Source organism: Crocodylus siamensis, chromosome 8 (assembly GCF_052110815.1).
Source record: "Crocodylus siamensis isolate JL-2025a chromosome 8, ASM5211081v1, whole genome shotgun sequence".
Taxonomy (NCBI): domain Eukaryota; kingdom Metazoa; phylum Chordata; order Crocodylia; family Crocodylidae; genus Crocodylus; species Crocodylus siamensis.
The window spans coordinates 64,064,197-64,088,513 of record NC_143402.1 but is presented as its reverse complement, the minus strand read 5'-3'; the positions used below and the strand labels follow the sequence as shown (position 1 = coordinate 64,088,513).

The 24,317-nt window shown below is 49.1% G+C and overlaps 1 protein-coding gene across 2 annotated transcripts in view; it reads right to left on the bottom strand.

The window, feature by feature from the left end:
- The window catches only part of SEPTIN9 (septin 9), a 241,120-nt gene that overhangs the window by 179,399 nt on the left and 37,404 nt on the right, over positions 1-24,317 (bottom strand). Inside the window, exon 1 of one of the 2 annotated variants that reach the window (XM_090059006.1) lies at positions 1,706-2,420. The exons of the other annotated variant lie outside the window; for it this stretch is intronic. Coding sequence (XP_089915132.1) covers positions 1,706-1,727 — 22 coding nt within the window. The 5' untranslated portion in view covers positions 1,728-2,420. Of the gene's footprint in view, positions 1-1,705; positions 2,421-24,317 lie in introns of those variants that run through there. 2 annotated transcript variants of the gene reach the window in all.

Sequence of the window (24,317 nt, the reverse complement as noted above, 5' to 3'; positions counted from 1 at the left end):
ACGACTCCCAGGCTGTGCCCCTCCTAGATGGATCTGTCTCAGCTGGCTTGGGCTCTTGTCTATCCCCAGTCTTCAGATGCCAACCAAGCACTGTTACATAATCAGATGGAGTGAGGAGAAGCTTCTGAAAAGATATTTAACTTCCTCATGTCCAAGAGAGCGACAGATGCTGAAAGCTGCCCAATGCTCTCTGCTCCTAGTTTATACAGCACCTTCTGGTATGATGGGAGTCTGCCCAGCCCCCAGATGTGTTGGACAAGGCTAGGCTAGCCACCCTGTTGGATTATGTGGCCCACATTAACCTAGGAACAGAAGCAGCATCCCCTGACCACTGCTTCCCTCCACCCTGGCTCAAACACTTCCTCCCAGTCTGTGGTTTCCTCTCCAAAGCTGGTGCCCAGCAGCCCTAGTCGGGAACGCCCCAGAGACTGGGCTGCTTGCCTTGCCCCTCCCAGCCACTGCCTCACCCATGCCAACTCAGAGAGGACAGAAGAACGTGCAGGCTCCCGAGCCGGTAAGAGGGGTCCTGCTCAGCACCGCAGCCCACCCCTCTGCTGTCCAGCATGAAGCAGAGCCAGGAAGAGCAGAGAACCACCACCCGGGCTAGACCAGGCGGGGCTGCCCATGCCATTGCCTGTGGCAGCTCACTGGGCACCTGGCCCTCCAAATGCACTTGAACTCCTCTGTTCGAGTCCTCTCTCCTGGCGCCTCCGTGCTCCCGAGGGACTTAGCCCTGTTCTTAGTCTGGCTCCAGCAGTGACTGGATGCTGAGGACACAGCCAAGTTACAGGCCCTGCAAACAGAGCAAGTGCTACTCACTGAGAGATGCTGCCGCTGTACATCGTGCATGCACCCAGCAGCAGTTCGGGGATTGTTTTAGGCAAGCACCAGTAACTGGGATTGGCCAGAAAGTACAGGAACTAAACAGTTATTCATTCCACCTCTTCACCCCGTCGGCTCTCCCACTCCCCCAGCAGATACAGTGTGCCAACCAGACAAAGCACAACCGAGTTAACTTCATGAAATCAGCCCCTTTTCCAGGGTTATGTAACCAGCACAAGCTCTTGAGGGGGAAATGCCTGTGTAGCCATGAGGCCCCATCCTGGAGTCTCCTGAAGTGCAACCGATTCTCTGCTTAGCGATTACAGGCATTATTGGAGGGCAAGAGAGGGGAAGATATGGTCTTTAGCACAAGCCTTGGCAGGCAGAGAGAGCTCTCAAACCACAATACGCAGCCAGGCAAATGAAGGAGCCGACCTCTGCAATATAAATGCAACCTCATGCCAAGAGCCAGGAGATTTTTCCTCTCTCTCCCTCTCTCCCCGACTGCGAGCGCTGAGCTAACAGCCTCAGCATTCATCCCCCCTCATTCGGTGCGGGAAATGGGAAGAGCGAGAAAGACAAATGAAATCCAGACCCAGAAAAAGGCTTCTTTCTCCCACACCCCCCCCCCGTGCTCCTGTTGGAAGCTCTGTCTCCCTCACGGACTGAGGGGGAGGAAAAAAACAAAGGGAAAAAATGAGGAAAATGATAAAAGAGGGTAACAGCAAACAAATCATAATAATAATAACAACACTGAAAGGGCTCCTGGAAATCCAACCAGAGCTTGGCTGCGTCTTTCCTTAATCTGCAGAAGCTACAGGGTGAGCGAGGGGCAGGCAGAAGAGAGGGAAACTACAGCATATAAAAAGGATCAGTAGCCTACCTGAAATCCGGTCCCTCTCCATTACTACAGGATATATTTAGCATCCGCGTGTCACGGCCGTCCCTTTTTTCGGTGGTGTCCCCTTCTTTCACCCACTCTCCCTCCCTCCTTTCCTTGCCTCCTCCTCCTCTTCCAAAAAAAGCTCTTTGTCTCGTCTAATTTCTTCAATCTGTTGCAATCATGAATGCATCCAAATTACCACATTTCCATGTGCGGATCATATGTTTGTGCTCCAAACTGAAGTCGCTTTGTCTCTTTGAAATGAAAAGAAAGGGCAAGAGAGAGAGAAAGAGGAAAGAAGAAACAAGGGGTGCATGACCTGAAAATTCAACAACTCCCCAAAATACTCCGTCACGCGCAGATGACCGCAAAGCCCAAGTTCTCTGTCAGACAGTCTTAAAGGTACAGCATGACAATCTTCAGGAGAACGTGCCCGTCTCCGCAGCTCTCTCTTAATATCCGCCAGAAGATGCTTTAGAGAGCTTGGCTCCTTGGAAAACCCGAGTGAACAACTCACGCAGCTTCTCAAATCTCTCCCTGCTTCCCCAGTCTTATTTTGCTGCTATTTCCTCTATCCCCTCCTCCTTCCTTGGCTACAGCATTTTAAAGAGCTAAGATCCTGCTTCTTCCCTCACTCAGCCAGGTCTGAAGTTTCGATTCATGCATAAACTATTCCGCTGATGAAGGCTGACTTAATTCCCAAGCAGAGCATCACGGGCTGTCTGCTACCAGGAAGGACCCGATGGCCGCACATGATCACTGTCTCACTGGAGTCCTGCTGGAGAGGTTTACTACTGAATCTTGGCAACGAGTCCCTGCTTTGCCTTCACATGAATGCCTGGCTGCTGTGCCCTCCCTCGTTACACAAGTGATAAGAGAAAGGATTTCTGCAGCCAGCTCAAAACTGATAGTGAAAGCTCTCCTTCAAGCACTCCCGGCCACGGCAGGATTCAGTGGCTCCCCTGTCATCCCACAATGAAGTGGAGGCAGGCGTTTTTAAAGCACCTTTCATTTACTGGGCGGTGACATGATATGTGCTGGCAGTACACTGTGCGTACAGAGTAAATGGAGCTGCCATTATGAGCTCCTGTGCAAGGCTGGACACTGGAGCCTCTTCCCTGGACAGTGGGATGTGGGGAGTGTTGGCACGGACGCTAGAGCTACAGGCTGCTTCTCATGAAAACTTCCATGCGGAGGGCTGCCAGAGATGAAAGGAAGAGCCTCGAGCTTGACACCTCTCTAAACCAACACCTATTACATTGCAGCAATATCAGCACTACCAATAAAGCCAAGTCCTCTGTCGGGACTTGAACTTAGGGCCTTCTGGCTCAGCAGGAGGAGTACCAAGCTGATGTCTTCTGGAGCTGGAAGGCTGGAAACACTCCCCACGGCCATGAGTGGCACACTGAGTAGGGCCTCCCCGCCCCGGGCTTCATCAAGGACATGTCAAATGGCGAGTATAGGAGTTGGATTCTTGGAACAAATCCTCAGGGATCACTGAGAGAGCCTGGTTCCCCTGCCGCATTTACACAGGCTGTTATCAAAGCCACAGAAAGCTCGTTCCACCAGACACAATGGCTCAGATGACACTGGAGTCATCCCAATCACTGCAGCATGAATCTAGAGCGGAGGCCCGGTGGATGGTACTAAGTGATGAAGCACAGAGGGCACCCACTGCCAATCGGCCACGTCATCCAGCAGCTTGTCCAGGAGAACAATCTGCTAATTCCCATTGATAGCCTTGAGCCATGAGTCAACAAGCCAGCTGTGAGGGCACCAGCTTCTTTCCTCAGAGTGTGAATGCAAGTGAGCCAAGGGGGTGTAGGAAATGCAGCTGGGTAGGAGCAGGATACCATTGTTTCAATTTCTGTCACAGTAGCAGACAGCGCTGGTGCTAAGCACCGCTCGCACACATCCACCCACCCCCTAACCAAGTCTGTACCCTCAAAAGCTTGCAATCTATATGGAAAAGGATGTGTATTACAGCTGCATTGGCATCCAACACTTCCCCCATAGTGATGTGTATTCCATAATCAAACTGTTATCTATCCAGATGAGTAAGTTTTCCATGAAAGAATTTGTGCATTAAAAGAAAGCTGTCAAGATGCATACCATGGTTTATAGGAGCAAGATCTATTCTGCACTGTTTTTTAGCCGCAACACTAAAAATACCCCCAAAAGCTACACACCTCCCAAACACACCTGGGGCTGGAATCTGCTCCGTGCCAAGCCAGAGAGGGGAACGAAGGAATTGCTGTACAGGGTGAGGCCGGGGGCCCAGTGAGCTCCACATCTTGGGGCCACTGCCAGCTGCTTCCAAGAGAGATGCAGGAGGCAAGACAGGCTAACCTGTCCCCGGGGGAGGTTTCTTCCGATCTCCGACAGCAGTTGACCCAGGTCCCATACGAGAAGCACTTAGGTTCTGTCTCAAGCTCCTATTTATTCTTTTATGACTTTCTATTGGGACTCTGGATATTCTTATTGCCTGTATAAACAGTGAGGGCATTAACAAGGGAACAATAGGTGATTTTTTTCCGTGCACAAACAGCAACCATATACTTCCTGTCTGAAATACAACAGGTGCAGTACTCAGAGAAGGAAAACTCCTCTGAGAGATGCAGAGCTCCATACAGCACAGGATCCAGCGAACTGCTTTCCACAGGGCAGCTCTTTATTTCTTTATACAGTAAGCCAATCACGGGCTCCAGAGGAAAGGCTAAAGCTCAGGGGTGGTGTCAAGAGAGGAAGAGGGTGAATGAAAAGGAAGGAGAGATTAGGGGCAGCCTGTGGATTTTAACCCATCGTGACCTGGCCAGTTTGTGACCTGCCAGTCTGACATATTATTTCCCTCAGGACCTGTCTACCCAGTTGCACGTGGGAAGCTGGTCTGAGTGAACCAAAGGGATGAATTTAATTATACAGTATGAAATCTCGGTGTGGACGCTCTTATTCAGAATTAATGGAACTTTTAATTGGGTTTGGTTTAATTTATTTTAGAAGTGAATTAAGCTAAACCACATTAAGGCCACTCTAACTGTGTAGTAGGGCAGCCACTCAGAGGTTTACTATAGTTTAATTAAACAACTATAATTAAGCAAAGATAAGATTTTGATTAACTCTCCTGAAGGTGCCTGTACAATATTGCCACAGCTACGAGTGGCAGAGTCACTTCTTCCCTTTCCTTAAAAGGGAGGCATGGGATTTTCTGCAAGAGATTCTTAATGCTTTAAATTGCTTCCTCGCCTTCCTCCTCAGGTCTGAAATAGCCTAGATATCAGGATGCTCATTGCAACCTGCTGAGGAAGGCCGGGGATAGAAAAATGCAGGGAATGGGGGATAAGGAGGACGGTATTTTCCTTCTTGGCATCAAGAAGTTTGTTGAGTTTTGTTTGCATTACTATTTGTACTCTACCAGGCAAAAGGGCTTCAAGCCCTGGATTGGTGTTTTATGAAGCAGGTAGTCTATAAATCTAAATAAAGCAGAACAGCCTACCCAGTCATTTCTAATATTGCCTGTTAGTGAAAACACATGCATTTTTGCAGCCAGAATATCATTGCTAAGGCTACAGTTCAGCAAATCATTTTAGAAGGCTCTCATCTTCAAGCACATGTTGTTGAATATGTGATGGAGCCAACCATATGCTTAGATAAGCATTTGCTTCCTTAATCTTTATATATTGGGTGTGCTGAGCAGGGCTAAGATGAGAGCTGGTCCACAGCTAATTCACACGAACCTGGACCCCAGCCAGCACAGTCGCTAGTTATGATGGGGCTGCAGACAAAAATGAGGCAGTGGGCAAGCAACTGCAAGCAGGAAAACAAAGCAAACCCAGCTAGACACCTGAGCTGGGGTATTACATACATACATACATATATATACATATACGTTATATATATAATATAGGAAATACAGGAAAAACACTGTGTGTGTGTGTGCGTGCACGCTCGCACGCACGCGCGCACGCGCACACACACACACACACACACACACACTGTGTTTTTCCTGCCCAAGTTGAGACCCAGAAGCACTTTGCAAGGCAATGAGCTGGGTGCTGGCAGCACAGCAGCTTTCTGGACAAATAAAGCAGCCATTATGTGGTCAGCAGAAGCTCACACACAGATTTAGACAGTGAAACCCTTTTCATTAAGACAGGCACTGGTTAACCGTCCTCAGGGTATTCAGTACTCCAATTCTTTCATTACCACCTGGGTGGCTGCCACAGGTGGGGAGAAGGAGCACTGCCGAGAAGCACAGGTCCAATCCAACTCTAGCTTTTATAGCCTGTTCACCATAGCATCTGATACAGCACAGAGCTCAGATCCCCCCTCATTCTGGTTAAGGGAAGAACTTTCCTCTATCCCAACTGATGTTCACATGGCTAAAGTCCTAGGGTTACAGCCTAAGCTTTGCAAATCTAGATGGTTTGGATGCCATGTCAAGTTAATGGGATTTGGACACTTAATCATAAGAGCAGCTTGGTAAATGCCATTATTGTGGGTTGTTCTGGCCTGTAGTCTCAGAGCATTTGTAGGACTCACCTGGGTAGGACAGCATCCATCAGTCCTCTCCTTCCACAGTAAGGCTCCAAAGATACCATCCCTCCCAGGGACTCTTGCCACTTTCTCAGTGAAACCACAATGCAGACTCCAGGCCAGCATGGGGATCCTATGATATGAACTGGTATGACAGCAGGCAGCACAAAATCCCAGGCCCAGCAAACAATCATCCACACTTCCTTTTCCTTCTTCTGTTACCAAATTTTAATTGCTGCTGCCCCTGCCCTGGCACTTGGGCCAAAGGAGTACCACTATCAGCACATGGAAGGCAGGTCACTAGGATGCACTACAATGAGTAGCCTCAGGGGTTCAACTTAAATGGGTTCCCAATATAAAAAAGCAGGGGGAATTGCAGGCATGACCTAGGACTTTTCTAGCATCCACACAGCCAAAGCGTAAATAGAGGTTCAGTTACCCGCTGGACTGTCTCAGTCATCAGTAGTGCTAGGACCATGGGAGGAAACGAAAGGATGGGCAGGCAGGATGGATACGGAAGCACTGGCCTGAGTCAGCCACATGCAGTGGAATATTTCTGGCTCTAAAAACACTGAGCCAGCTCCACTCCATTAAGGCTGTGCCCATTTACGCTTGGCCTGAATTTAGTCCAGGATAACCAGGACCTCACAACAATCCCTGAGCATTTGTTCTAAGAACCCATCTCCTACATCCACTATTTGATATGTCCTTGATGAAGCCCAAGTGGATGTGCCACTCGTGGCAGGGGGGAGCGTCTCCAGCCTCCCACACCTCGGCCCGCAGTAAAATCTTCCGTGCCGAAGTTGACTGATCGTTGGGGCTCCTCGGCGTGCTTCTGAAGGGAGAGTTGTTCTTCTTTAGAATGGCCCAAATGGCACCAGGCGGCAGGGAGTTAAATATATATGGGAAAAGGCGATCCCACCCCATATAGTTTTGGCCCCTCTACTTCTAGTTATTCAAGCCAAATTGTGAACTGCCCCATCCACTCAGGGTGCCAAGCAGTTCCAGCACATGGTTCTTACAGAAGTTTGTCTGTCAAGTGCTGTTACTTCCCTCCCAGGCTATTTCCATGTGAAAGCCTACTTGTCTGAAATAGGGAACATGCACATATGCATTCTCCATTCCTACCCTCCCTGCCTCTGAGACCACATGCATGCCTGGGACAGAGTTTATCAGACACCGGGGTGTGGGGGGGAAGGGGAGTATGTTTTAATGGGAACCTGTGTTAAAAAATGTTGGCAGCCTCTCTCTGCAAGTCCCCAAGCCCACATGGCTCATTTATTTGATGCACACGTATCTATCTGCTTCTGGTTCTGTTCCTGCAGTTGGGAGGGGGCCGTGCATGTCTATCAGCAGAGCCCCTCGCTAGGACTGTGTTCCGCCCTCACTGAGTCTCCTCCCGAATCCATTCAAACGGCAGGAAATCCCCAGCATATCCTCTCTGGCCTTTCTGCTTGTGCTGTAAAAACTCACGCCTTGCAGTATTAATAGCAGCTGGCAACGCGGAATGAAAAGGGAGGCGGACTGCCTAGACTCTCAGCCTCCCAGTAGCATCGGCTGTTGGAAGAAACAGGAGCTCTTTTAATTTCCCCCCACAGCTTCACTCCCCATATTGCCCCCATACTTATTCTTGGGTTGCCTTCCCATCCCCCACCGCACCCCCACGTCCTTTCCGCACCAAAACAGGGAGGCACTCAGCGTTCTCAAAGGCTACAGCACTTCCCCACCAAGCTGCCAAAGGGAATAAAGCATCCCAAATCTGATTACACCTGTTCCAAAACCTGGCCGATAACCCAGGCACTGTGATCAGCACCCATCTCACCTCTGAGCCAGGTTACTGCAACAGACCCTGCCTGGGGAAGCAGGTGACGCCCACTGGAGAACCATCAGCCTGTGCCGTATTCAGCAGGTTGCTGCCACAGCAAAGGTGCAGCTGAGGGCACAAGGCTCAGAATACTCCCCGTACATCCCTAAATGCAATGCCCTTTCCTGTTTTTTAAGGAACTTCTTAAGAAGTTAGGGTCTTGGTTAAATTAGTGGCTCCTTCCCCTCTGGAGCCCTCTACAGCAGCTGTATCCAACTGGAGTCCTATGGCAGTCCCAGACTGGTACTGGGCAGTACATCTTGCTGTACTGCTTTTGCTAGGACAGTGCAGCAGTGGTGAAGATGCTACAGTAGGAGGTTTCTAGGTGCATTATGTGCAGTTGCTCTACGGACTAGCCTGTCAGCTCGTGTAAGTCAACATAGCTTCACTGAGCAATCAGAGATACCTTGCCTTACAGCAACCAAACATCTAGCCCCAGAGCTGACTTGACGAGATCTCAGTTTCTTGTTCTTTTCAAGAACAAACTTTTTTTTTTTTTTGGGGGGGGGGGGGGGGGGGGCCTTTCAAATGGCCTAGGAAAGGGTCAATAAGAGGGCTGCTTTGAGGTGCCAACCCTCCCACAATCTTGCAAAACCCGGTCTCACTTGGAGTGCCCAAAACACGAAGGCCAGGGCATTTCTCCCGAGATCATGATTCAAATAGGAAAATTCTGCAGGGCAGAGACCAGGCCAAGGACTACAAAACAGGGAAGCCATTTGTGAGCTCATCTTCTCCAGAGCCCACGCAAGCCACGTTCATGGTTACCAGAATGACTTTAGGGAGCCTCAGCGTCTTGCAGCACAGTTAAACATCTATGATAGCTGCCCCCGCTTCTCCTCCCCGCCGCCCCAGCTCCGTGACAGGTTTCCCATGTCACCAACAGAGCCATCTAACCAGAACTACAAGGACACAGGGAGAGACGCTGCCTCTCCAGCTCTTCGGCAGCCCTTCTAAGAGGACAAATTTAGCAGTGGGTAAATCTGTGCTCCGTGCCTGGGCTACAATTAGGGGTTAGCAGTAACCACTAGCCAGCCGGCGGACGTTCCTGCCTCGCAGGCTCAGAACATGCCTGTGGTGGGCAGCCAAAAAGCTTTCTCCAAGCCGACCAAAGATCTGGAAATCGCCATCTACCCAGGCGGGGACACAAGGCGGCTGAGGAGGAGGAGGTTTGCAGGACCCATCTGCTGGTTTGACATCAGCGAGCCCTGGCGAACGCTGCGGACTGCTCCTTCAGGATTGGAGAGGCCGTGGAGAGCAGCCGGCACAGACAGACGCGCTCGGACACCAGCGAAAAAGTTCTGGCAGCCGCCCGGTAATGCCCATGCATGCAAATCATGTAGTAGCCACACTTGCCTACTGACGGATGCCAGGAAGCTGTTCCTCTTCACACCTGACCCTCTTCGTGCCCCTGCCAAATGCCTTTGCTCTACAGGGGAGCCGAGGGAGTCATGCGTTGCCTCGCCCCACGCCTGGACACACGCAGACACACAGGCAATATTGGAATCTTCTTTCCAGGACCTCCAAACACCTTGGCTGGGAATATTTCCTCTCTCCTACCCTAGACACTAGAGCAGCCTGAAGCCTTGCTTGTCCTTGTGTGTGTGCGCGCAAAGCAGTTCCCAGTGCCTTCAACTGGACTATCTCCCTTCCAACCCCCTCCCGTCAGGGTTGTTGCGTTCCTCACTGGATACATGTTGATGCTGGGAGCCTTGATAATAAACTTCTCTCTCTCTGTCTTTTGCTCTTAGTCTCTCTCAGTGCATCTCCTGAAGGGGAATCGTGTTTTCCCCCTCCTGCGCAAGGGAATGAGACTAACAAAGCAAACCAGACAAAACCAAATTCCACTGTCCTTCCCTTCTCTGCTCCCCCACCCCCACCCAGCCCTGCTGCTGCTGCTGTATGCGATGCTTGTTCAAAGGGACGATAGCCCAAGGAGTTTCCCCCAGAGAGCAGCGGGTACAGAGACAATAAATAACCTTTTCTAGAGCCTGTCCAAAAACCATAATGCTTTGCAATTATATAGGACTTTTCATCAGGGGAGCCCAAAAGATTTTTCCAGCGCTCGCAAATAAAACCACGGTAAGGCAGATACATATTATCAAACCCAGTTTTCATGTGGGTGAGCACAGCCTCAGAAGTACTGTGCTGCTTCATTGGAAATCTCTGCAATGACAGGCAGTAACGGGTGTAACTGGGAGTCAGCATCCCTGAGCGGTGAACACTGCACAGGTTTCTGGCCATACCAGCAGTACTGACCCAGCCGTTAGAGGATCCAGTCCACAAGCAGGCCCCCATTGTGCTAGGCCCCAGATGTAGTCAGAAGGAATCCCTGCCCCAAGCGGTGCAGTCCAAACAAGACAGATAGATAAAGAGTGGGAAGAAGAAAACGTTAAGGGACTCAGTGACTTGTTCAAGGTCAGACAGAAAATCTGCAGTGGAGTCAGAAACCTAAGACTTTTGAGTCCCCGATCACAGCCTTCACCCCAAGGCCACCTCTCTTCTCCCAAGCTGCTGTCCTTTCTGTTGCTTACTTCATTAGTCCTGTACCGACACAGCTGAGTATTTACAGTACGTCGAGTGCCAGCAGCACGATACAGGAGAAAGCGCAAGCCCAGCGTGTGCATGTGACGAGCCCGGTGCAGCCTTGTGGACTTTCTGAACCTGCTGCAAGTAGGTTGGCGTCACACATCCCACAGATGAGATGCCCAAGGGGTCAAGGCAGGACTTACCACAAAACACTCTGCTGCCAACTCTGTATCATGCCCCCCAGGACTCTGCAGTGTGGTAGTTTAAGGCAAGAAAAGACAACACCAGAGGTGTAGAAGAGCAGTTCTGCGCCCTGGGTGGCAGCAGTACACAAGGCAGTGCCCAGGGCTAGTGCCCCGATTGCTCCCCTTTAGTTATGCTACTGCGCAGTATTGACAAACTCTTCCACACATGCAGGATGCAAGAGGTGAAGGGCTCCCCAGAGATGCTACTGAGTCAGAATGAACAGACTCAACTCCTCTGCATTCAAAAAAGCAAAGAGAATTTGCTCCTGTCACCCTTGCCAAGCCACTTCCATCCCCCAAAGCCTCCCTCTTTTGAGTTGCTGTTGCCCCAAATACACATCTGTAAGTGATCTCTTTTTGCCTTTTATCCTCTACATGCCTGTCGCACGGAGTCCAGAGTCCTTCACAACCCCATGAGCACCACAGACATGTTGTTATGCTAAATTGTTGTGATTTTTCTTCACTCTTTGCATTTTTTTAGAGCCTTGGAGCCCTAGTCCTGGACCAGGTCTCTGTTCTGCTCAGCGATGTGTGAACAGAGTCAGAGACTGACCCTTGATACCTTCCTGACTCCCTGTATCACCCTGGGAACTTGTCAAGCTAAACATGTCCATCTAGCCAAGGTGTGCCAGAGTCACCTATGACATTAAGGACCAACCAGATGTACCATTAAGGAGATTAATAATCAAATAATGCTGAGCACCTATCCACTACAAAATACTAAAACCAGGCCCCTTTAAGGAGAACCTAAATGTCACTAATTGCTCCTAAACCTCTTAGCCTCATACTTGCTAAATCCAGACACTGGGACTCCCCGCAACCTTTCCCAACCCAATACTTGCGGATCATTGGACACCTGGAGTAAGGGGCCTTTGTTGCCTTTTTCAAACCCTGTTTTTATTTTACCTGAGCATGGTCCTTTATTAGTGCAGGGACCAGGCACCTGCCAGAGCCCAAGGATGAAGGGGCAATGTGGCTTAACCCTTTGGTGCCTGGAACAAGGATTTCTTGGGTAGCACCATTTGTGCTGATGGTGCACACACTGTAGCCTGGCTGGTGGTCACACAATAAAAAGTGAAGCTTGTGCTTTCCAGGAGGCTACCTCCCACCCACACTCCCCACTTGGGGTCCAACGAGGATGCACTGCATGCCTGTCATCAAGGAGTCCAGAAGGAACCAGTGATGCATGAGTGTGTGGATGCTCTTTGGCAGAGCAATTTATGCAGCTGGTGCATCCTGCTGGGTGCATAACACAAAAGAGAACAGAGACCATCCGAGGACATTCAAATGAGCTCATCTAAGGACAGTTTAACTCTTTTTCTTGCAAGTCAAGGCAAAGATCAGAGTGGGTGTACAATAGCACATGCTTTCACCAGTATCACAGTAGCAATCCTTAAGCCTTTGATCAAAGCTCTTGCAGTTTGAATTATAACTACCCAGCAGTTCTACAGGCTGTTTGCAACCTGCCCCTGCCGCTCCAACAGGGGCTTTGCTTGGATCAGCTCCCTGTGCACTTCATTTGCCAAGTTTCTTGGGTCTGCCACAAGAGACTTGGGAAGCCTGCTACAGCAGGACCCTCTCGTGGGTTACTATGGACCATTCCTGCTTCTGGAGAGACTGAAAATATTGTAACAAAGGTCCTGACTGCAGTGTTTGGTTTGGTTGGGTTGGGTAAGTTTTTTGTTATTTTTTTTTGGCAGGGGAATGGAGGTGTATAGTGAACTGGGAAAATGACAGTGTTAAAAGATGGATTCCTCAGAACTTCTGGCCCAAGGGCCAGGAGCTCCTTCTGCTTTTTTGTTTTTGCTATACTGACACGTCCAGTCCACCTCCTAAGGTTGTAGCTTGAAGGTTAGGCACCCTGAGTTCTCCTCCTCACTTTGCCATCAACTCACTCTGTGGCCTTGGAAAAATCCAACACGCTTCTATTTTCAGAAGAAGCAGGCACTCAGTTTGGATGGCTGCCATTTTTGGTTGCCCGATTTGAGAATGCCAAGGCCTCAGCACCACGACTCCATTCGCTCAGCAGTTCTGACTGCCAGGCCATGCATATTTATACACCCATAATTAGGGCATCCCAAATGCTCAAACACTGTAAAAAAAAAACCTTTGGCCTAAAGTTCTTTGATCCTCCATTTCTTCTCCATACCCAGCATCTGTAAAATGGAGGTCAGGAGTCACTGTCAGGAGAATCTTTCATAAGGCAGTACTCTCTCCTCAGTGCAACTTCACTTGATTCAACAGAATCACACCAGGGATGACTTTGGTCCCAGATGTGCAGTGGAGGTTGAGACCATCAGGAGAAAGCTAAAGCCGAAGTGTTAAAGTTACAGCCCATGAAGCCAATATTTTCTGGCCCCTGATGCTGGCCTCACATGGGGCAAGTCCAGAATCCCATCCCCTCAACCCCCAAACTGGATCCAGCACCTGCAGCACCCACTCTGGCTGGTCCAGGACACAAGCAATATATGGCATGGGTCCCACACCAGGTGGCATGTGTGGTGCAGTCCCAGACTGCCCAGAGTAGGTGATGGATCCAGCCTGCGGGATGGGGAAACTTCCATGGGTCCACCACATGTTAGATTCAGCACCTGCTCCAACCAGCCTGAAACTCATGCTGCACATGGTGTCCCCCCTTGATCAGCTGCATGTGGATATGGACACAGCAGGCACCATGGACAATGCGGTCCCAGACTGCCCAGAGCAGGTGCCGCGGGTGCCGCATGTGGTATGCAGGGGCAGGGGGAAACGCGTTTGTAGTCTTTGACCTCGATTCAGCCCATGGAGCCAGTCCCCGACCCCTCCTCTGGCCTTCAGGACAGGTGGTGTTATTGTTCCACTTCTTCCCTCCAGCAAGAGAGAAGTCTGGTTCCCGCTCCCTGAAACTGTAGGTACGTACAAAAAGTTGCTGGTACCACCATGCCACAAACCATCCCTGTCTAGGGGTTTTACACCAGAATAAAACTCCTTTGGCCAACATAGCATGCACATACCCACCCACCCCTTTTCTATAAACAGAAGCAGCTTTACTCAGTAAAGCATTGCTCCTTCTGTAACTTCTCGAAACCGCATGGCAAGAGCAGCGTCTCTGATAAGGAGTCACCATACCCGTGACATACTATCAACTGTTGCAGTGAAGGCGCACATAAATTGAGCCTCTTCAGACGCACAGGATTTTAGCCAAGAAAAATCTTAACAGGGGCATGGGAGCCTGGGTTTCTTTGGCAGTTTCATTAGTGAAGAATTCCCTCGGTGCTGAAATATTTTACTAACGTTTCTTTTTGGTTCCAGATGGGTTTTCCTGTAGGAAAGTGACTCCCCTCCTACTGCAGTGGACAAGAGCCGTGAACGGTGCTCACTCTTGTCCTGCATTAACCTCGCCTATTCTTCCTCTGCTGGGTGCTCCTCACAGCTGTGTCGATGTCATTCATTGTGGCAAACTGGAATTTTACAGCATCTGCTCAGAATTAGAGACAGCATCAATATTTAATTTTTTCACCAACTGCGGTGAAGCCTTTGAACTAGGCTCTCTAGGCATCGCTAACAAGAAGATTCTGCTCCACACTCAGCTTCTTAGACCCCCTTTTCCTTCTAGCCTATCCAGAGGAAAAAGCAAACAAAAGGCTCAAGTAATTCAGTGCAATAGCCCTGGAGCATGTGTGTTCTTGTCTTGTGGCTGTTAGGAGGAGTTTGACAGCAAAAGATAAACATCTGTGATGGAGATTTCATGCCAGCTAGTGCCCCTTCTAATACAAGCCAGATTATGGGCCTTGGGCTTTGCGCTTCTCTGAATTATGCACTGTGTTTCCAAGAAGCCTCAAGACTCATTGTGGTCGGTCCTCAGCCAAGTGCTGATGGTGCAGAATAAGGGGACATAGTATTGCCTCTCCTGGCAAGACTTGCTCTGTCTGAAGGGCTATGCCAGCCTGGCACTGCGGCTGGGTCCAGTGTACTGGCTGGCTCAGGGTTCGGTAGTTTTACAGCGATACAAGAACCTGAAGCAGGGAAGCGAGAGGCACCTGTTCCTCTCCAGACTCCTCTGGGTGCTTTTATGAACTACACAGGATCGGATTCAGAGAGAACAACCTTCCCTGCATCTGATTCTGACTACTTTCCCTCCTTAAAGGCCTTCTCCTCCCTTACAGGAGGTATGCTCACCTACTCCCAAGCAGCACCCTGCTTGAACTAATCCTAAAAAAACTGTGCTCTTCATCCTGCTACATCTTTGCTGCCAGGGAGCTTCCCGCCTCTGAACAAGAGCCAAATCGTAGCCTGGAAGGACGGAGTACAGAAAGCAGCTGATTGTCCAGAAGGAAAACAGTGTTCCCAGGATGAAGATTTTCTCCACTTGGAGTGCTTTGAGGCTGCCTGTTGACCTGCCAGGCATCATACCCTCTTGTCTGAGTGGCAAGTGTCTGCATGTATTTTCTTCACAAGGCTTCCTCGAGTATAGTCTTAAAAAAGGTCAGAAGGGGAAGCCTCCATTTCAAATGCCACCGCAATGAGAGCCAAGGCAACCAGGAGTCCAGCGCTCGGGTATTTTAGGCTGGAATCTACAAGCGTAATGACAGACAGGAGTTTCTTGTAGACACCTTCCCCTCCCAACAGCACGTACTCTACCTAGAGGGAACGTGCCTGTTTCCAAACGCATATTAAATACAGACACATTACTCAGATTGATGGACCGAGTCCCACGTTCTAATCATTAGGTGGCATTGCCAAACCCCAAACATTTGCAGGTTCCTGGGATTTTCATTACAGGCCCCACCAAACCCTGTGGAGAAGTCATGTCTTACAATGCACTGCTACTGACTCTGGCTAACTAAACTTGAAACTCATCCGTCAATCTTATTAGCAATGCTCTGCCGATTGGGCTTGCAGCTGAATCTCAAGCTGGCGGAGGGGGCAAGAGTGGGGAAGGGAGGGAAAACGTGATATGTTCTTAGGAGAACACGACACACAAGGCTATTCAGTCTGCCGTATCTTAGATGGATGTGAAGGAAGAAAGCCAGTTGCTGTTTACCAGTCCTGGATCTTCCCTGAAGATCCAGCTCACCATCTTTCAGGGATGAGACCTTATTCAATCCTTTCACAACAGTTACAATAGCACCTCCACCAAAGGTCTGAGGACCTTATAAGCTTCAACTTATTTAGCACCACCTCATGGCATAAGGAGTTGGAAAATGCTATTATTTTCATTTTCAGATTGTCTGTGCCTCAGTTTCCCTAAGTGACTTGCCCAGTGTTACATAGTAAGCCTGTGGCAAGGTAAGGATTTGAAACCAGGTCTCCAACAATTTCAGGGTCCCATTCTAACCAATGGCATCTTGCTTCCCTGTCACTCCCTGGAGCCTAAGGTGCTGGGCTGCATGTAGACCACCCAATAGAAAATAAGGAGATGGTCACAGGTCTCTATTCTTATAGAAATCAGGGCCAGAGTTTCATGTGACTGGTACCCAAAATTGGGGCCAGACCTCCATGCACTTGGCATTTCCACTGCCCTCCATGGTCAGTGGACTGAGCTCTTGTAAAAAACTTAGCTCACCTGGGTGCTGCAGTTCTGGAAAGACATCTTATGTCTTCCTCTGTTCAGGATGGCCAAGATCAGATCTGTCTGGTCAATAGTGCTAAATGAAACATCACAGCTGCCCCATTTACGCTTTATAGGATGAAGTGCTGTTGGGTGCGAGACCAGATGTGCCAAGAGAGGAAATCTGCTCTTGAAATGAGGGGAAATTGAGCTGCTGTTATATGGAGTCATAAACACTTACCGCAGTGTAAACCAAAGCCCAGACCCACTCATTTGATTTTCAACTTGACAAAGTTTATTAGAGTTAAAAAGGCATCTTACCAGAAAGAGCAGGGAAATGTATCATTAGAGCCTAAGAAAACACACTGGAACAAATAGGCTGAGTGTTTCAGTTTACAGTCCAGGCTCCATTCCCTTGGAGCATTACCAAGCCCCCTTTCTGCCTTTGGCTATAGCTGTACAAGCCCATCTAGAGGGATCAGAGGTCGAGACTGGCACACGTAACAATCCAACGTGCACTAGATTCCCAAACCTGCCTGACGGCCAGTTTGCCAGGGTCCCAAATGAGAAGCCAGTCTTACCCAAGGTGGAGGATTTGCACAGCAAACCACATCACCCAGAATACAGTTACTAGCACTCTCCATGGGAGAAACATTTTTAAAAGGGATTTTTAGGGCTTCACAGCTTGGAGTGACACAACACTCCCATTTCCATATACAGTACCACAACATTTTGACACAAGAGCAGAACGTCATCGCACAATAATGCAGCCTCAAGGCTTGAAGCACTGCAACATCATGGCAACAGGATGTGCTCATTCATTCTGAAGAAAGCAACGTGTGCGCCCTTTGGGGATAGTCAGAACCTGAACACTGTGGGGTGTCCTTCGAGTAGTTGCACAGTGGCCTTTAGCAGATATTAGGGTTAACTTGAACCAAAGCCCCAGTCCAACAAAGCACATAAGTAGCTCCGTGCACTATATGAACTTAATTACTTTGCTGGATTGAAGCCCAAGTCATTGCTTCAGGAACTCACTTTGAGTTTCCAGATCTACCTCTGAAGGCTCTTCCTTGTGTGCAGGAAGAAAAGGCTAATCTCAAACACCCCTTGCAGACTACAAGGGTAGGAAAGATGAACAGAAACATCCAAGAAGGCAGAAAGGGGGAAAGACCATGAATGTGTGGTTTCCTCGGGCAGCATGTGTTGTACCAGAAAAGACAATTAAGAATGGATATTATGAGGTGTCAAAGGGAAAGGGTGGATTTCTCAATGGTACATGCCAGTTGCAAAGATAAGCATCCCTGAAATAATGAGAATTAAATACATTTTCCAGCCTTCTGTATTTGTGAGGGAAAGAGAGAAGGAACAAAAACCCCAAACCACACCAAAGCAGGCCATTTAGAGAAGATGGGCAGCAATAGGCAGAACTCAAGGTAGCTGGATTCAACCCAGAATGACAAGCTGAGGTGCGTATTTCAGAGCCCTTCAAGATGCCAGGGCAGCAATGACTGAGTTCAGCCAATGCAGGGGCCAGCAAGCTGCAGAGACAATGAGACCACACTAAGGACACAGGAGGAAACTGGGTCTGTTAAAAAGCTTCTTGATCATTAATCCAGTCCTGGAGAACAACTCTTTCCTTCTATTAATGGAAACATCATAGGACAAGCCATGCCAATCAGTTCTGCCTTTCAAGGACCCGATTTCAGTAATGGAAGTTGCTGAGCACTCCATTTATGTGAGGGTAGGTCTGGATGTTGCTTAAAACAATGACAAAATGCTACCTTTATTGTGGGATAATCAACTCTAGTGCCAAGGGTACTCAGCACCCTGCAGGTCCTATTGTCTATGTAAAAGTCCACGATGGTCTCTAATACTTGGCCTCAGCGTGCTGAGGTCACCAACAAGTAAGGTGACGATTGGCTGTTACAGATAATATTGTCTAAAGCCTCACTCAGGATGAGGCACCACTGTGCTGGGCATCAAGGAAACAGGTCCTGGAGGTGGTCCTGGCCACAAGCGCCGGACAATCTGAGAGGAGCGGCAGCTGACCAGACAGAGACCTGGTCAAGACATTTTCTGTTGTCCTTGGCTGTGTGTAATGCAGAGCTATATCAACTTCCCTTCAGCCATCCCCTCAATGGCTAAACAATTTCTTGTAGGTCTTGCAGCAGAAGCAGATGCTTTTTGCAACATGAAGCTGTCTTCTAGGATGTATGGATCCGTGGCTGAAAGGAAACTACCAGGAACTAGGGCAGTACAAGGCTTTGGACCATGCTTCGGATCCAGAGAAGCTTCAGACACTTCGGCGTCCGAAGCAGCACGTCCGGATCGAAGCGCTGGCTTTGTTAGGCTTTCCAAAGCAGTTCAGAGCTTCTGAATCGTTTTGGAAAAGTTTCAGAGCCGTTTTGGGGATGCAGCTATAGGGTATAATGGGGAATCAATGAAATATCTATAACTTTGTTGGTTTTTGTCTGATTTGGATGAAATTCACAGGGCTGGTAGCCTCTGCTGAGAGCATGAAGCCTGCCATGTTTCATGAAGATCAATGTAGGGGTTCGGGGGAAACTGTCCCCCAAATTCATGAAAGCAAAACTCATGTCAGTCTATGTGTTATGCCACAGCGGGGTGAAAACTGCAGGGGTGGTGGCCCCTGCTGAGGCCACAAAGCCTGCCAAGTTTCAAGAGGATAGGTGCAGCGGTTTGCAGGGAACCACCTCAAGCTGCTGACAGGCAAAACTTGTGACACAGATAACCCTGTGTGTGTTAAGGCGCAGTGGGGCAAAAGCTGCAGGCTTGCTAGTCCCTGCTGTGGCTGCCAAGTCTGCAAGCTGTCGAGGAGATCGGTGCAGGGGGGTTCTGGGGCCCTGCACCCCTAGCTGACAGACAGCTAGTGACACGGGTGCTTGTGCAACTGACTGTCTCCGTCTTGGGGCAGCTGATTGTCTGTATTGATTATTTCCTCTCTGTAGTCTGTGGTTTTGTGGGCGTTAATTCATGCTCATTAACTCCCTATGTAGTAGCTAGGTACTCTGTATTGAGCTGGTCCCCGAGTGAATCATGATTAATCCGTAACTGGTAACACAGTAGCGTAGCAGCCAGGCCCGCAGTAGTCCCCCCCTCCTCCAGTGCCCCAACACAGACACAGTTGCACAAGCACCCATGAGACGAGTTTTGTCTGTCAGCTGCGAGGGTTGCAAGGCCCCAGAACGCAGAACCCCGCCTGCACCTACCTCCCTGACAGCTGGCAGGCATCGTGGTCACAGCAGGGGCCACCATCCCTACAGCTGTCACCCCGCTGCGCCTTAACACACACAGTGGCACCCATGGCACGAGTTTTGCTTGTCCTCAGCTTGAGAGGCAGTTCCCTCTAACCCTCTGAACCTATCTACTTGAAACTTGTCAGGCTGTTTGGCCTCAGCAGGAGCCACCACCCCGACAGTTTTCAGCCCACTGCACCTTAACACACACAGGCTCATCTGTGTCATGAGTTTTGCCTGTCAGCAGCTTGACATGCAGCTTCCCCCAAACGCCTGCACCTATCTTTTTGAAACTTGGCAGGCTTTGTGGCCTCACCAGGGGCTACTATCCCTGCAGTTTTGACCCCACTGTGGCTTAACACATACATGTGACGTGGGTTTTGCTTTCAAGAATTTGGGGTGCAGTTTCCCCCAAATCCCTGCACCAATCTTCTTGAAAGTTGGCAGACATTATGGTCTCAGCAGAGGCTACCACCCACATGAGTTTCTTTCAAATCAGACACAAAATAACAACGTTATAGATATTTCATTAATTCCCCATTACACCCTATGGCTGGATCTCCAAGGTGGCTCTGAAGCTTCAGAGCCGCCTTGGCCGGATTGAAGCGGGAACCCGGTCTGGAGCTCCGGATCGGATGCCTGGCACCCAAAGTGGCTGGATCCAAAGCCAGATTGAATAACTGCCTGCTTGCACAGGCCTACTGGGAACCACTGCCTTAAGAGCAATTTCATGGATCTGCTCAGCTGGACAGACTGACACCTGAAGAGTTACAGTGAAACAATGACCTGCATTTGCAGACTCACTAAAGCAGGGTTTCTCAAGTGTTTTAGACTTGAAGCGCCCTTTGTTAGACTTGAGGTACCCTTGGAAAATGCCAGCTCTTAGTTTTCACTCCATTTATAACTACAGAAAAAGAGAGAAAATCTTCTGTTGCAAAGAGCTCAGAAAGACCACAGCAGGTCAGAAGGGTTTTAACACTGTGGAATCCTATTTGAAATCTCTGCACTTATCTGGTGAATCATGTTTGTATACCTGCAGTGCTAACATAGCATAGCACCCCATAACACCCTTCAAAGTGTCTCAAGGCACCCTGGCCAGGAATCACTACACTAAAGGCCTGACTCAACGCCAGTGGAGTCAATGGAAAGGTTCCCATTGATCTCAGTGAGCTTTAGCACAGACCCCAAAGGGACAGCATTTTTACTACGCAGGATGGAGAGTTTCCAGGAAGCGCTATGTCAGCCCCTGAAAGATGCCCTATGGAGCAGGGATGACAGGAACACTGGAGCTGATGCCAGTGAGAAACACCTCCCATACCCGCACCGATCCCTAGAGGGCCCGTTCCCGTTTCAGTCATTTTCCCAGAGTGGATCACTCGCTATTCTATTCAAGAAGAAATGGCTTATTTTAAGGCTTCCACTTCATATATTCCAAGTGGGATTAATGTACAGATCCAAAGGAGGCCAACTATAAATACACCATCTACAGGTTCTCCTGCTGGATGCCAAATATCCCAGGCCTACTTTTTTGGAGATAGAGTTTATGGCTTTTATCCAAGGAGTTATAAGCACATGAACTGAAGGGTAAAATACAGAATGAGGAGCTTGTTACAGTAAATAGCTGTGATGCACTGAAATGCTCCTTCAGCAACAGTGACAGTTCTGGAGATTTTCAGTGGACCAACACCCCTATTGGTTCTCTTCAGCTGCATTTTAACTTTTGATGGGTGGAATATACTTCTTTTGGTAGATCTGTCTCTCTATCTGCCATTTGTCAGAGTCATTTCTATTGTCTCTGGTCTTCTCTGGAGCAAACGGGATCAAGATTTGTCATGCAACTTCTTGCAAAAGAAAATGGGCAATCTGCAGCAGATTGCAGAAGCAGGAGGCAGAACAGCAATCAGGCAGAGGGCACAAAGTAGAATAGTTGGTCAGGTAAGGGGAAGTGGATCAGGATGGCACTTAAAGAAGGTGTGGGGCATAATCTGTGGCATGCCTGACAAACAGGTTGGCCCCCACTACAACACAGCCCCATGGCACCAACACTTGCATGGGGGACAGAAAGTAAAAGGAGTCAACCAACAATTTGGTCCCCAGCCCTTGTGGACAGGAATGGTGGCGACAATTAGGCTAACACTAAGGAGAGAATACAAGTCAGCAGTGTGCCCTTGTTGCCAAAAAGGCTAACGGCATACTGGGCTGCATCGGTAGGTGTGTCGCCAGCAGGTCGAGGGAAGTGATTATTCCCCCTATTCTATTCAGCACCGGCGAGGCCACATCTGGAGTACTGTGTTCAGTTTTGGGCCTCCCACTACAGAAAGGATGTGGACAAATTGGAGAGAGTCCAGTGGAAGGTGACAAAAAATGGTGAGGGGGCTGAGGGACATGACTTATGAAGAAAGACTGAGGGAACTGGGCTTATTTAGTTTAGAAAAGAGGAGACAGGGGGACTTAATAGCAGCCTTCGACTACCTGAAGGGGAGGTTGAAAGAGGATGGAGTTAGACTGTTCTCAGTGGTGGCAGATGACAGGACAAGGAGCAATGGTCTTAAGTTGCATCAAGGGAAGCTTAGGTTAGATGTTAGGAAGGACTTTCTTACTAGGAAGGTAGTAAAACACTGGAGCAGCTTTCCCATAGAGGTAGTAAACTCTCCATCCTTGGAGGTTGTCAAAACCTGTCTAGACAAAACTTTGGCTGGTATGATCTAGTTGGGGCTGGTCCTGCTTTGAGCAGGGGGTTGAACTAGATGTGACCTCCTGAGGTCTCTTCCAACCCTATGATTCTGTCTCATTGCAGACTCCAAGATAGGGCAGGTCATAGCTACATCCTTCCCAGTGGGGACGGAGCAGCAGCAATAGACAAGAAAGGACATTTAAGGCCTATACAAGGTAAGCAAACTTTGGGACCATGACTCTATTCAAGCCTCTGGGTGGGGACATCAGTCATGGCAAGGAAAAACCCACATTCAGATGCCTTCAGAGCCCGAGAGCAGAGCTGCCAAACCAAACATTCCAGGCTGATCCACTGGCTTCATATTTCCCTCATTTATTTCACAAAGGGAAAAACCTACATACACATAAATTCATCCTTTCAAGCAGCCTGGGTGACAAAGCATAAGCCACGGCCATTTTCAGAGCTAGGAACGGGGGGGGGGAGGAGGGGTAGCGAAACTCAGCCTCTGGTCTGTGTGCCAGGCAGGGAGGAGGTTTCTAAGAAGAGCAGCAGCACTAGGAGCACCCAGGGTTTGGCTCTATGCCCCTTGGATCAGTTTTAAGAATATCCCAAACCCAGCAGAGTTAGGGGCTCTTTGAACATGAGCATTCAGGCCTGACAAGCAGCCCTGCGACTATAAACATCTTCAGGGCATACTTGTGGAAATGGGCCAATGGAGGCTAGTCCCTGCCAACTCTCACCCCTATTCCAGAAGGAGCTTCCAAACCGTAAATGCATGTGGTAGGAAGCAGCTTAGAAGCAAGACCCATGCCCGGTCCTTTAGCAATCCATCCTAAAAGCTCCATACCCCAGAGCTGACACCCTTCAGAGACACTAGCAGAGTGCTCAGTTCAGTCATGAAGTTGCAATAAGCCACTATGCAGAAAAAGATGAAAGCCTACACTCAAAAGGAGAGAGAAAGGATTGCATTCCCACTGCTGGCATGAAACCTGCAAGTGGTGCCCTGGATGCAACAGATCCTAGCAAGGCTGAACAGGAGACCCTTACAAAGCCAGATTCTTCACCAGACCACGACCCCAACAGCAAATGCTATTTCATCTGAGAAACAGAACGGCTCTTTCTCCTTTTTAAAATGAGTAACAGCTGTCATCGGCTGGAATCCTTCAGATGACAAGCAACCATCGATCCTTTCCTGGCAGTGGTCAGCAATGCAGCAGGCTAGCAGCACTGTAGGAGGAGGATCTGTACTGTATACACTATGCTGTACACACACTGTAATGGTGCAACTAGCTGGGACCTGCCTGCCTTGTACTACACATCCCTCTGGGCAGTAGACTAAACTACTCTCTTGATATCCATTCACTTGTTCCACTCTTATTCAACTTTGAGTCAGAGTGTGTTGCCCTGGGCATGCGCAGTACCACAGCCATGGAGCTCAGAGCCGGGCTGGAGCATATAGGCATTACTGGAATATTAATAACTGCTGAACTTCCAGGTGGCATCTTGCTATAGGAGCAGTATGAGTGAACACTACTAAGTTTTCAGGAACTGTTTCTAAAGGACCTTTCTTCCAGCATTTTTGTACTGCTTTACTAGTTAAAAGAACGACTTTCACCATCCCATGAGTTTTCAGACACAAAATGTACAATACAGAAACAGGAGCTTATGTCTCTAAGCATAAGCTAACATCATGAACAAGTGTTTGGCACAGGTACTGATAATCCCACAAGCCTCCTGTGTGTGAAGCTCCCCTAGAGACAAAGAGTTGGAGAGCAAAGCTCCTCTCCTACCATCTCCACCTTTTGGAGGTGGTTCTTCTGCCTATGACAGTGGGCTGTTGAAGGCTCCAGGTAGCCATGAATCCCTGGTATGGTGATGATGCATCTGGGGATCATTTTTCAGATGCTGGGATTTTGGAAAGGCTCACAGATAGCATGTATTTATCGTATTTGGATTCTAAGCATCTCTTACATCAGGCTGGGA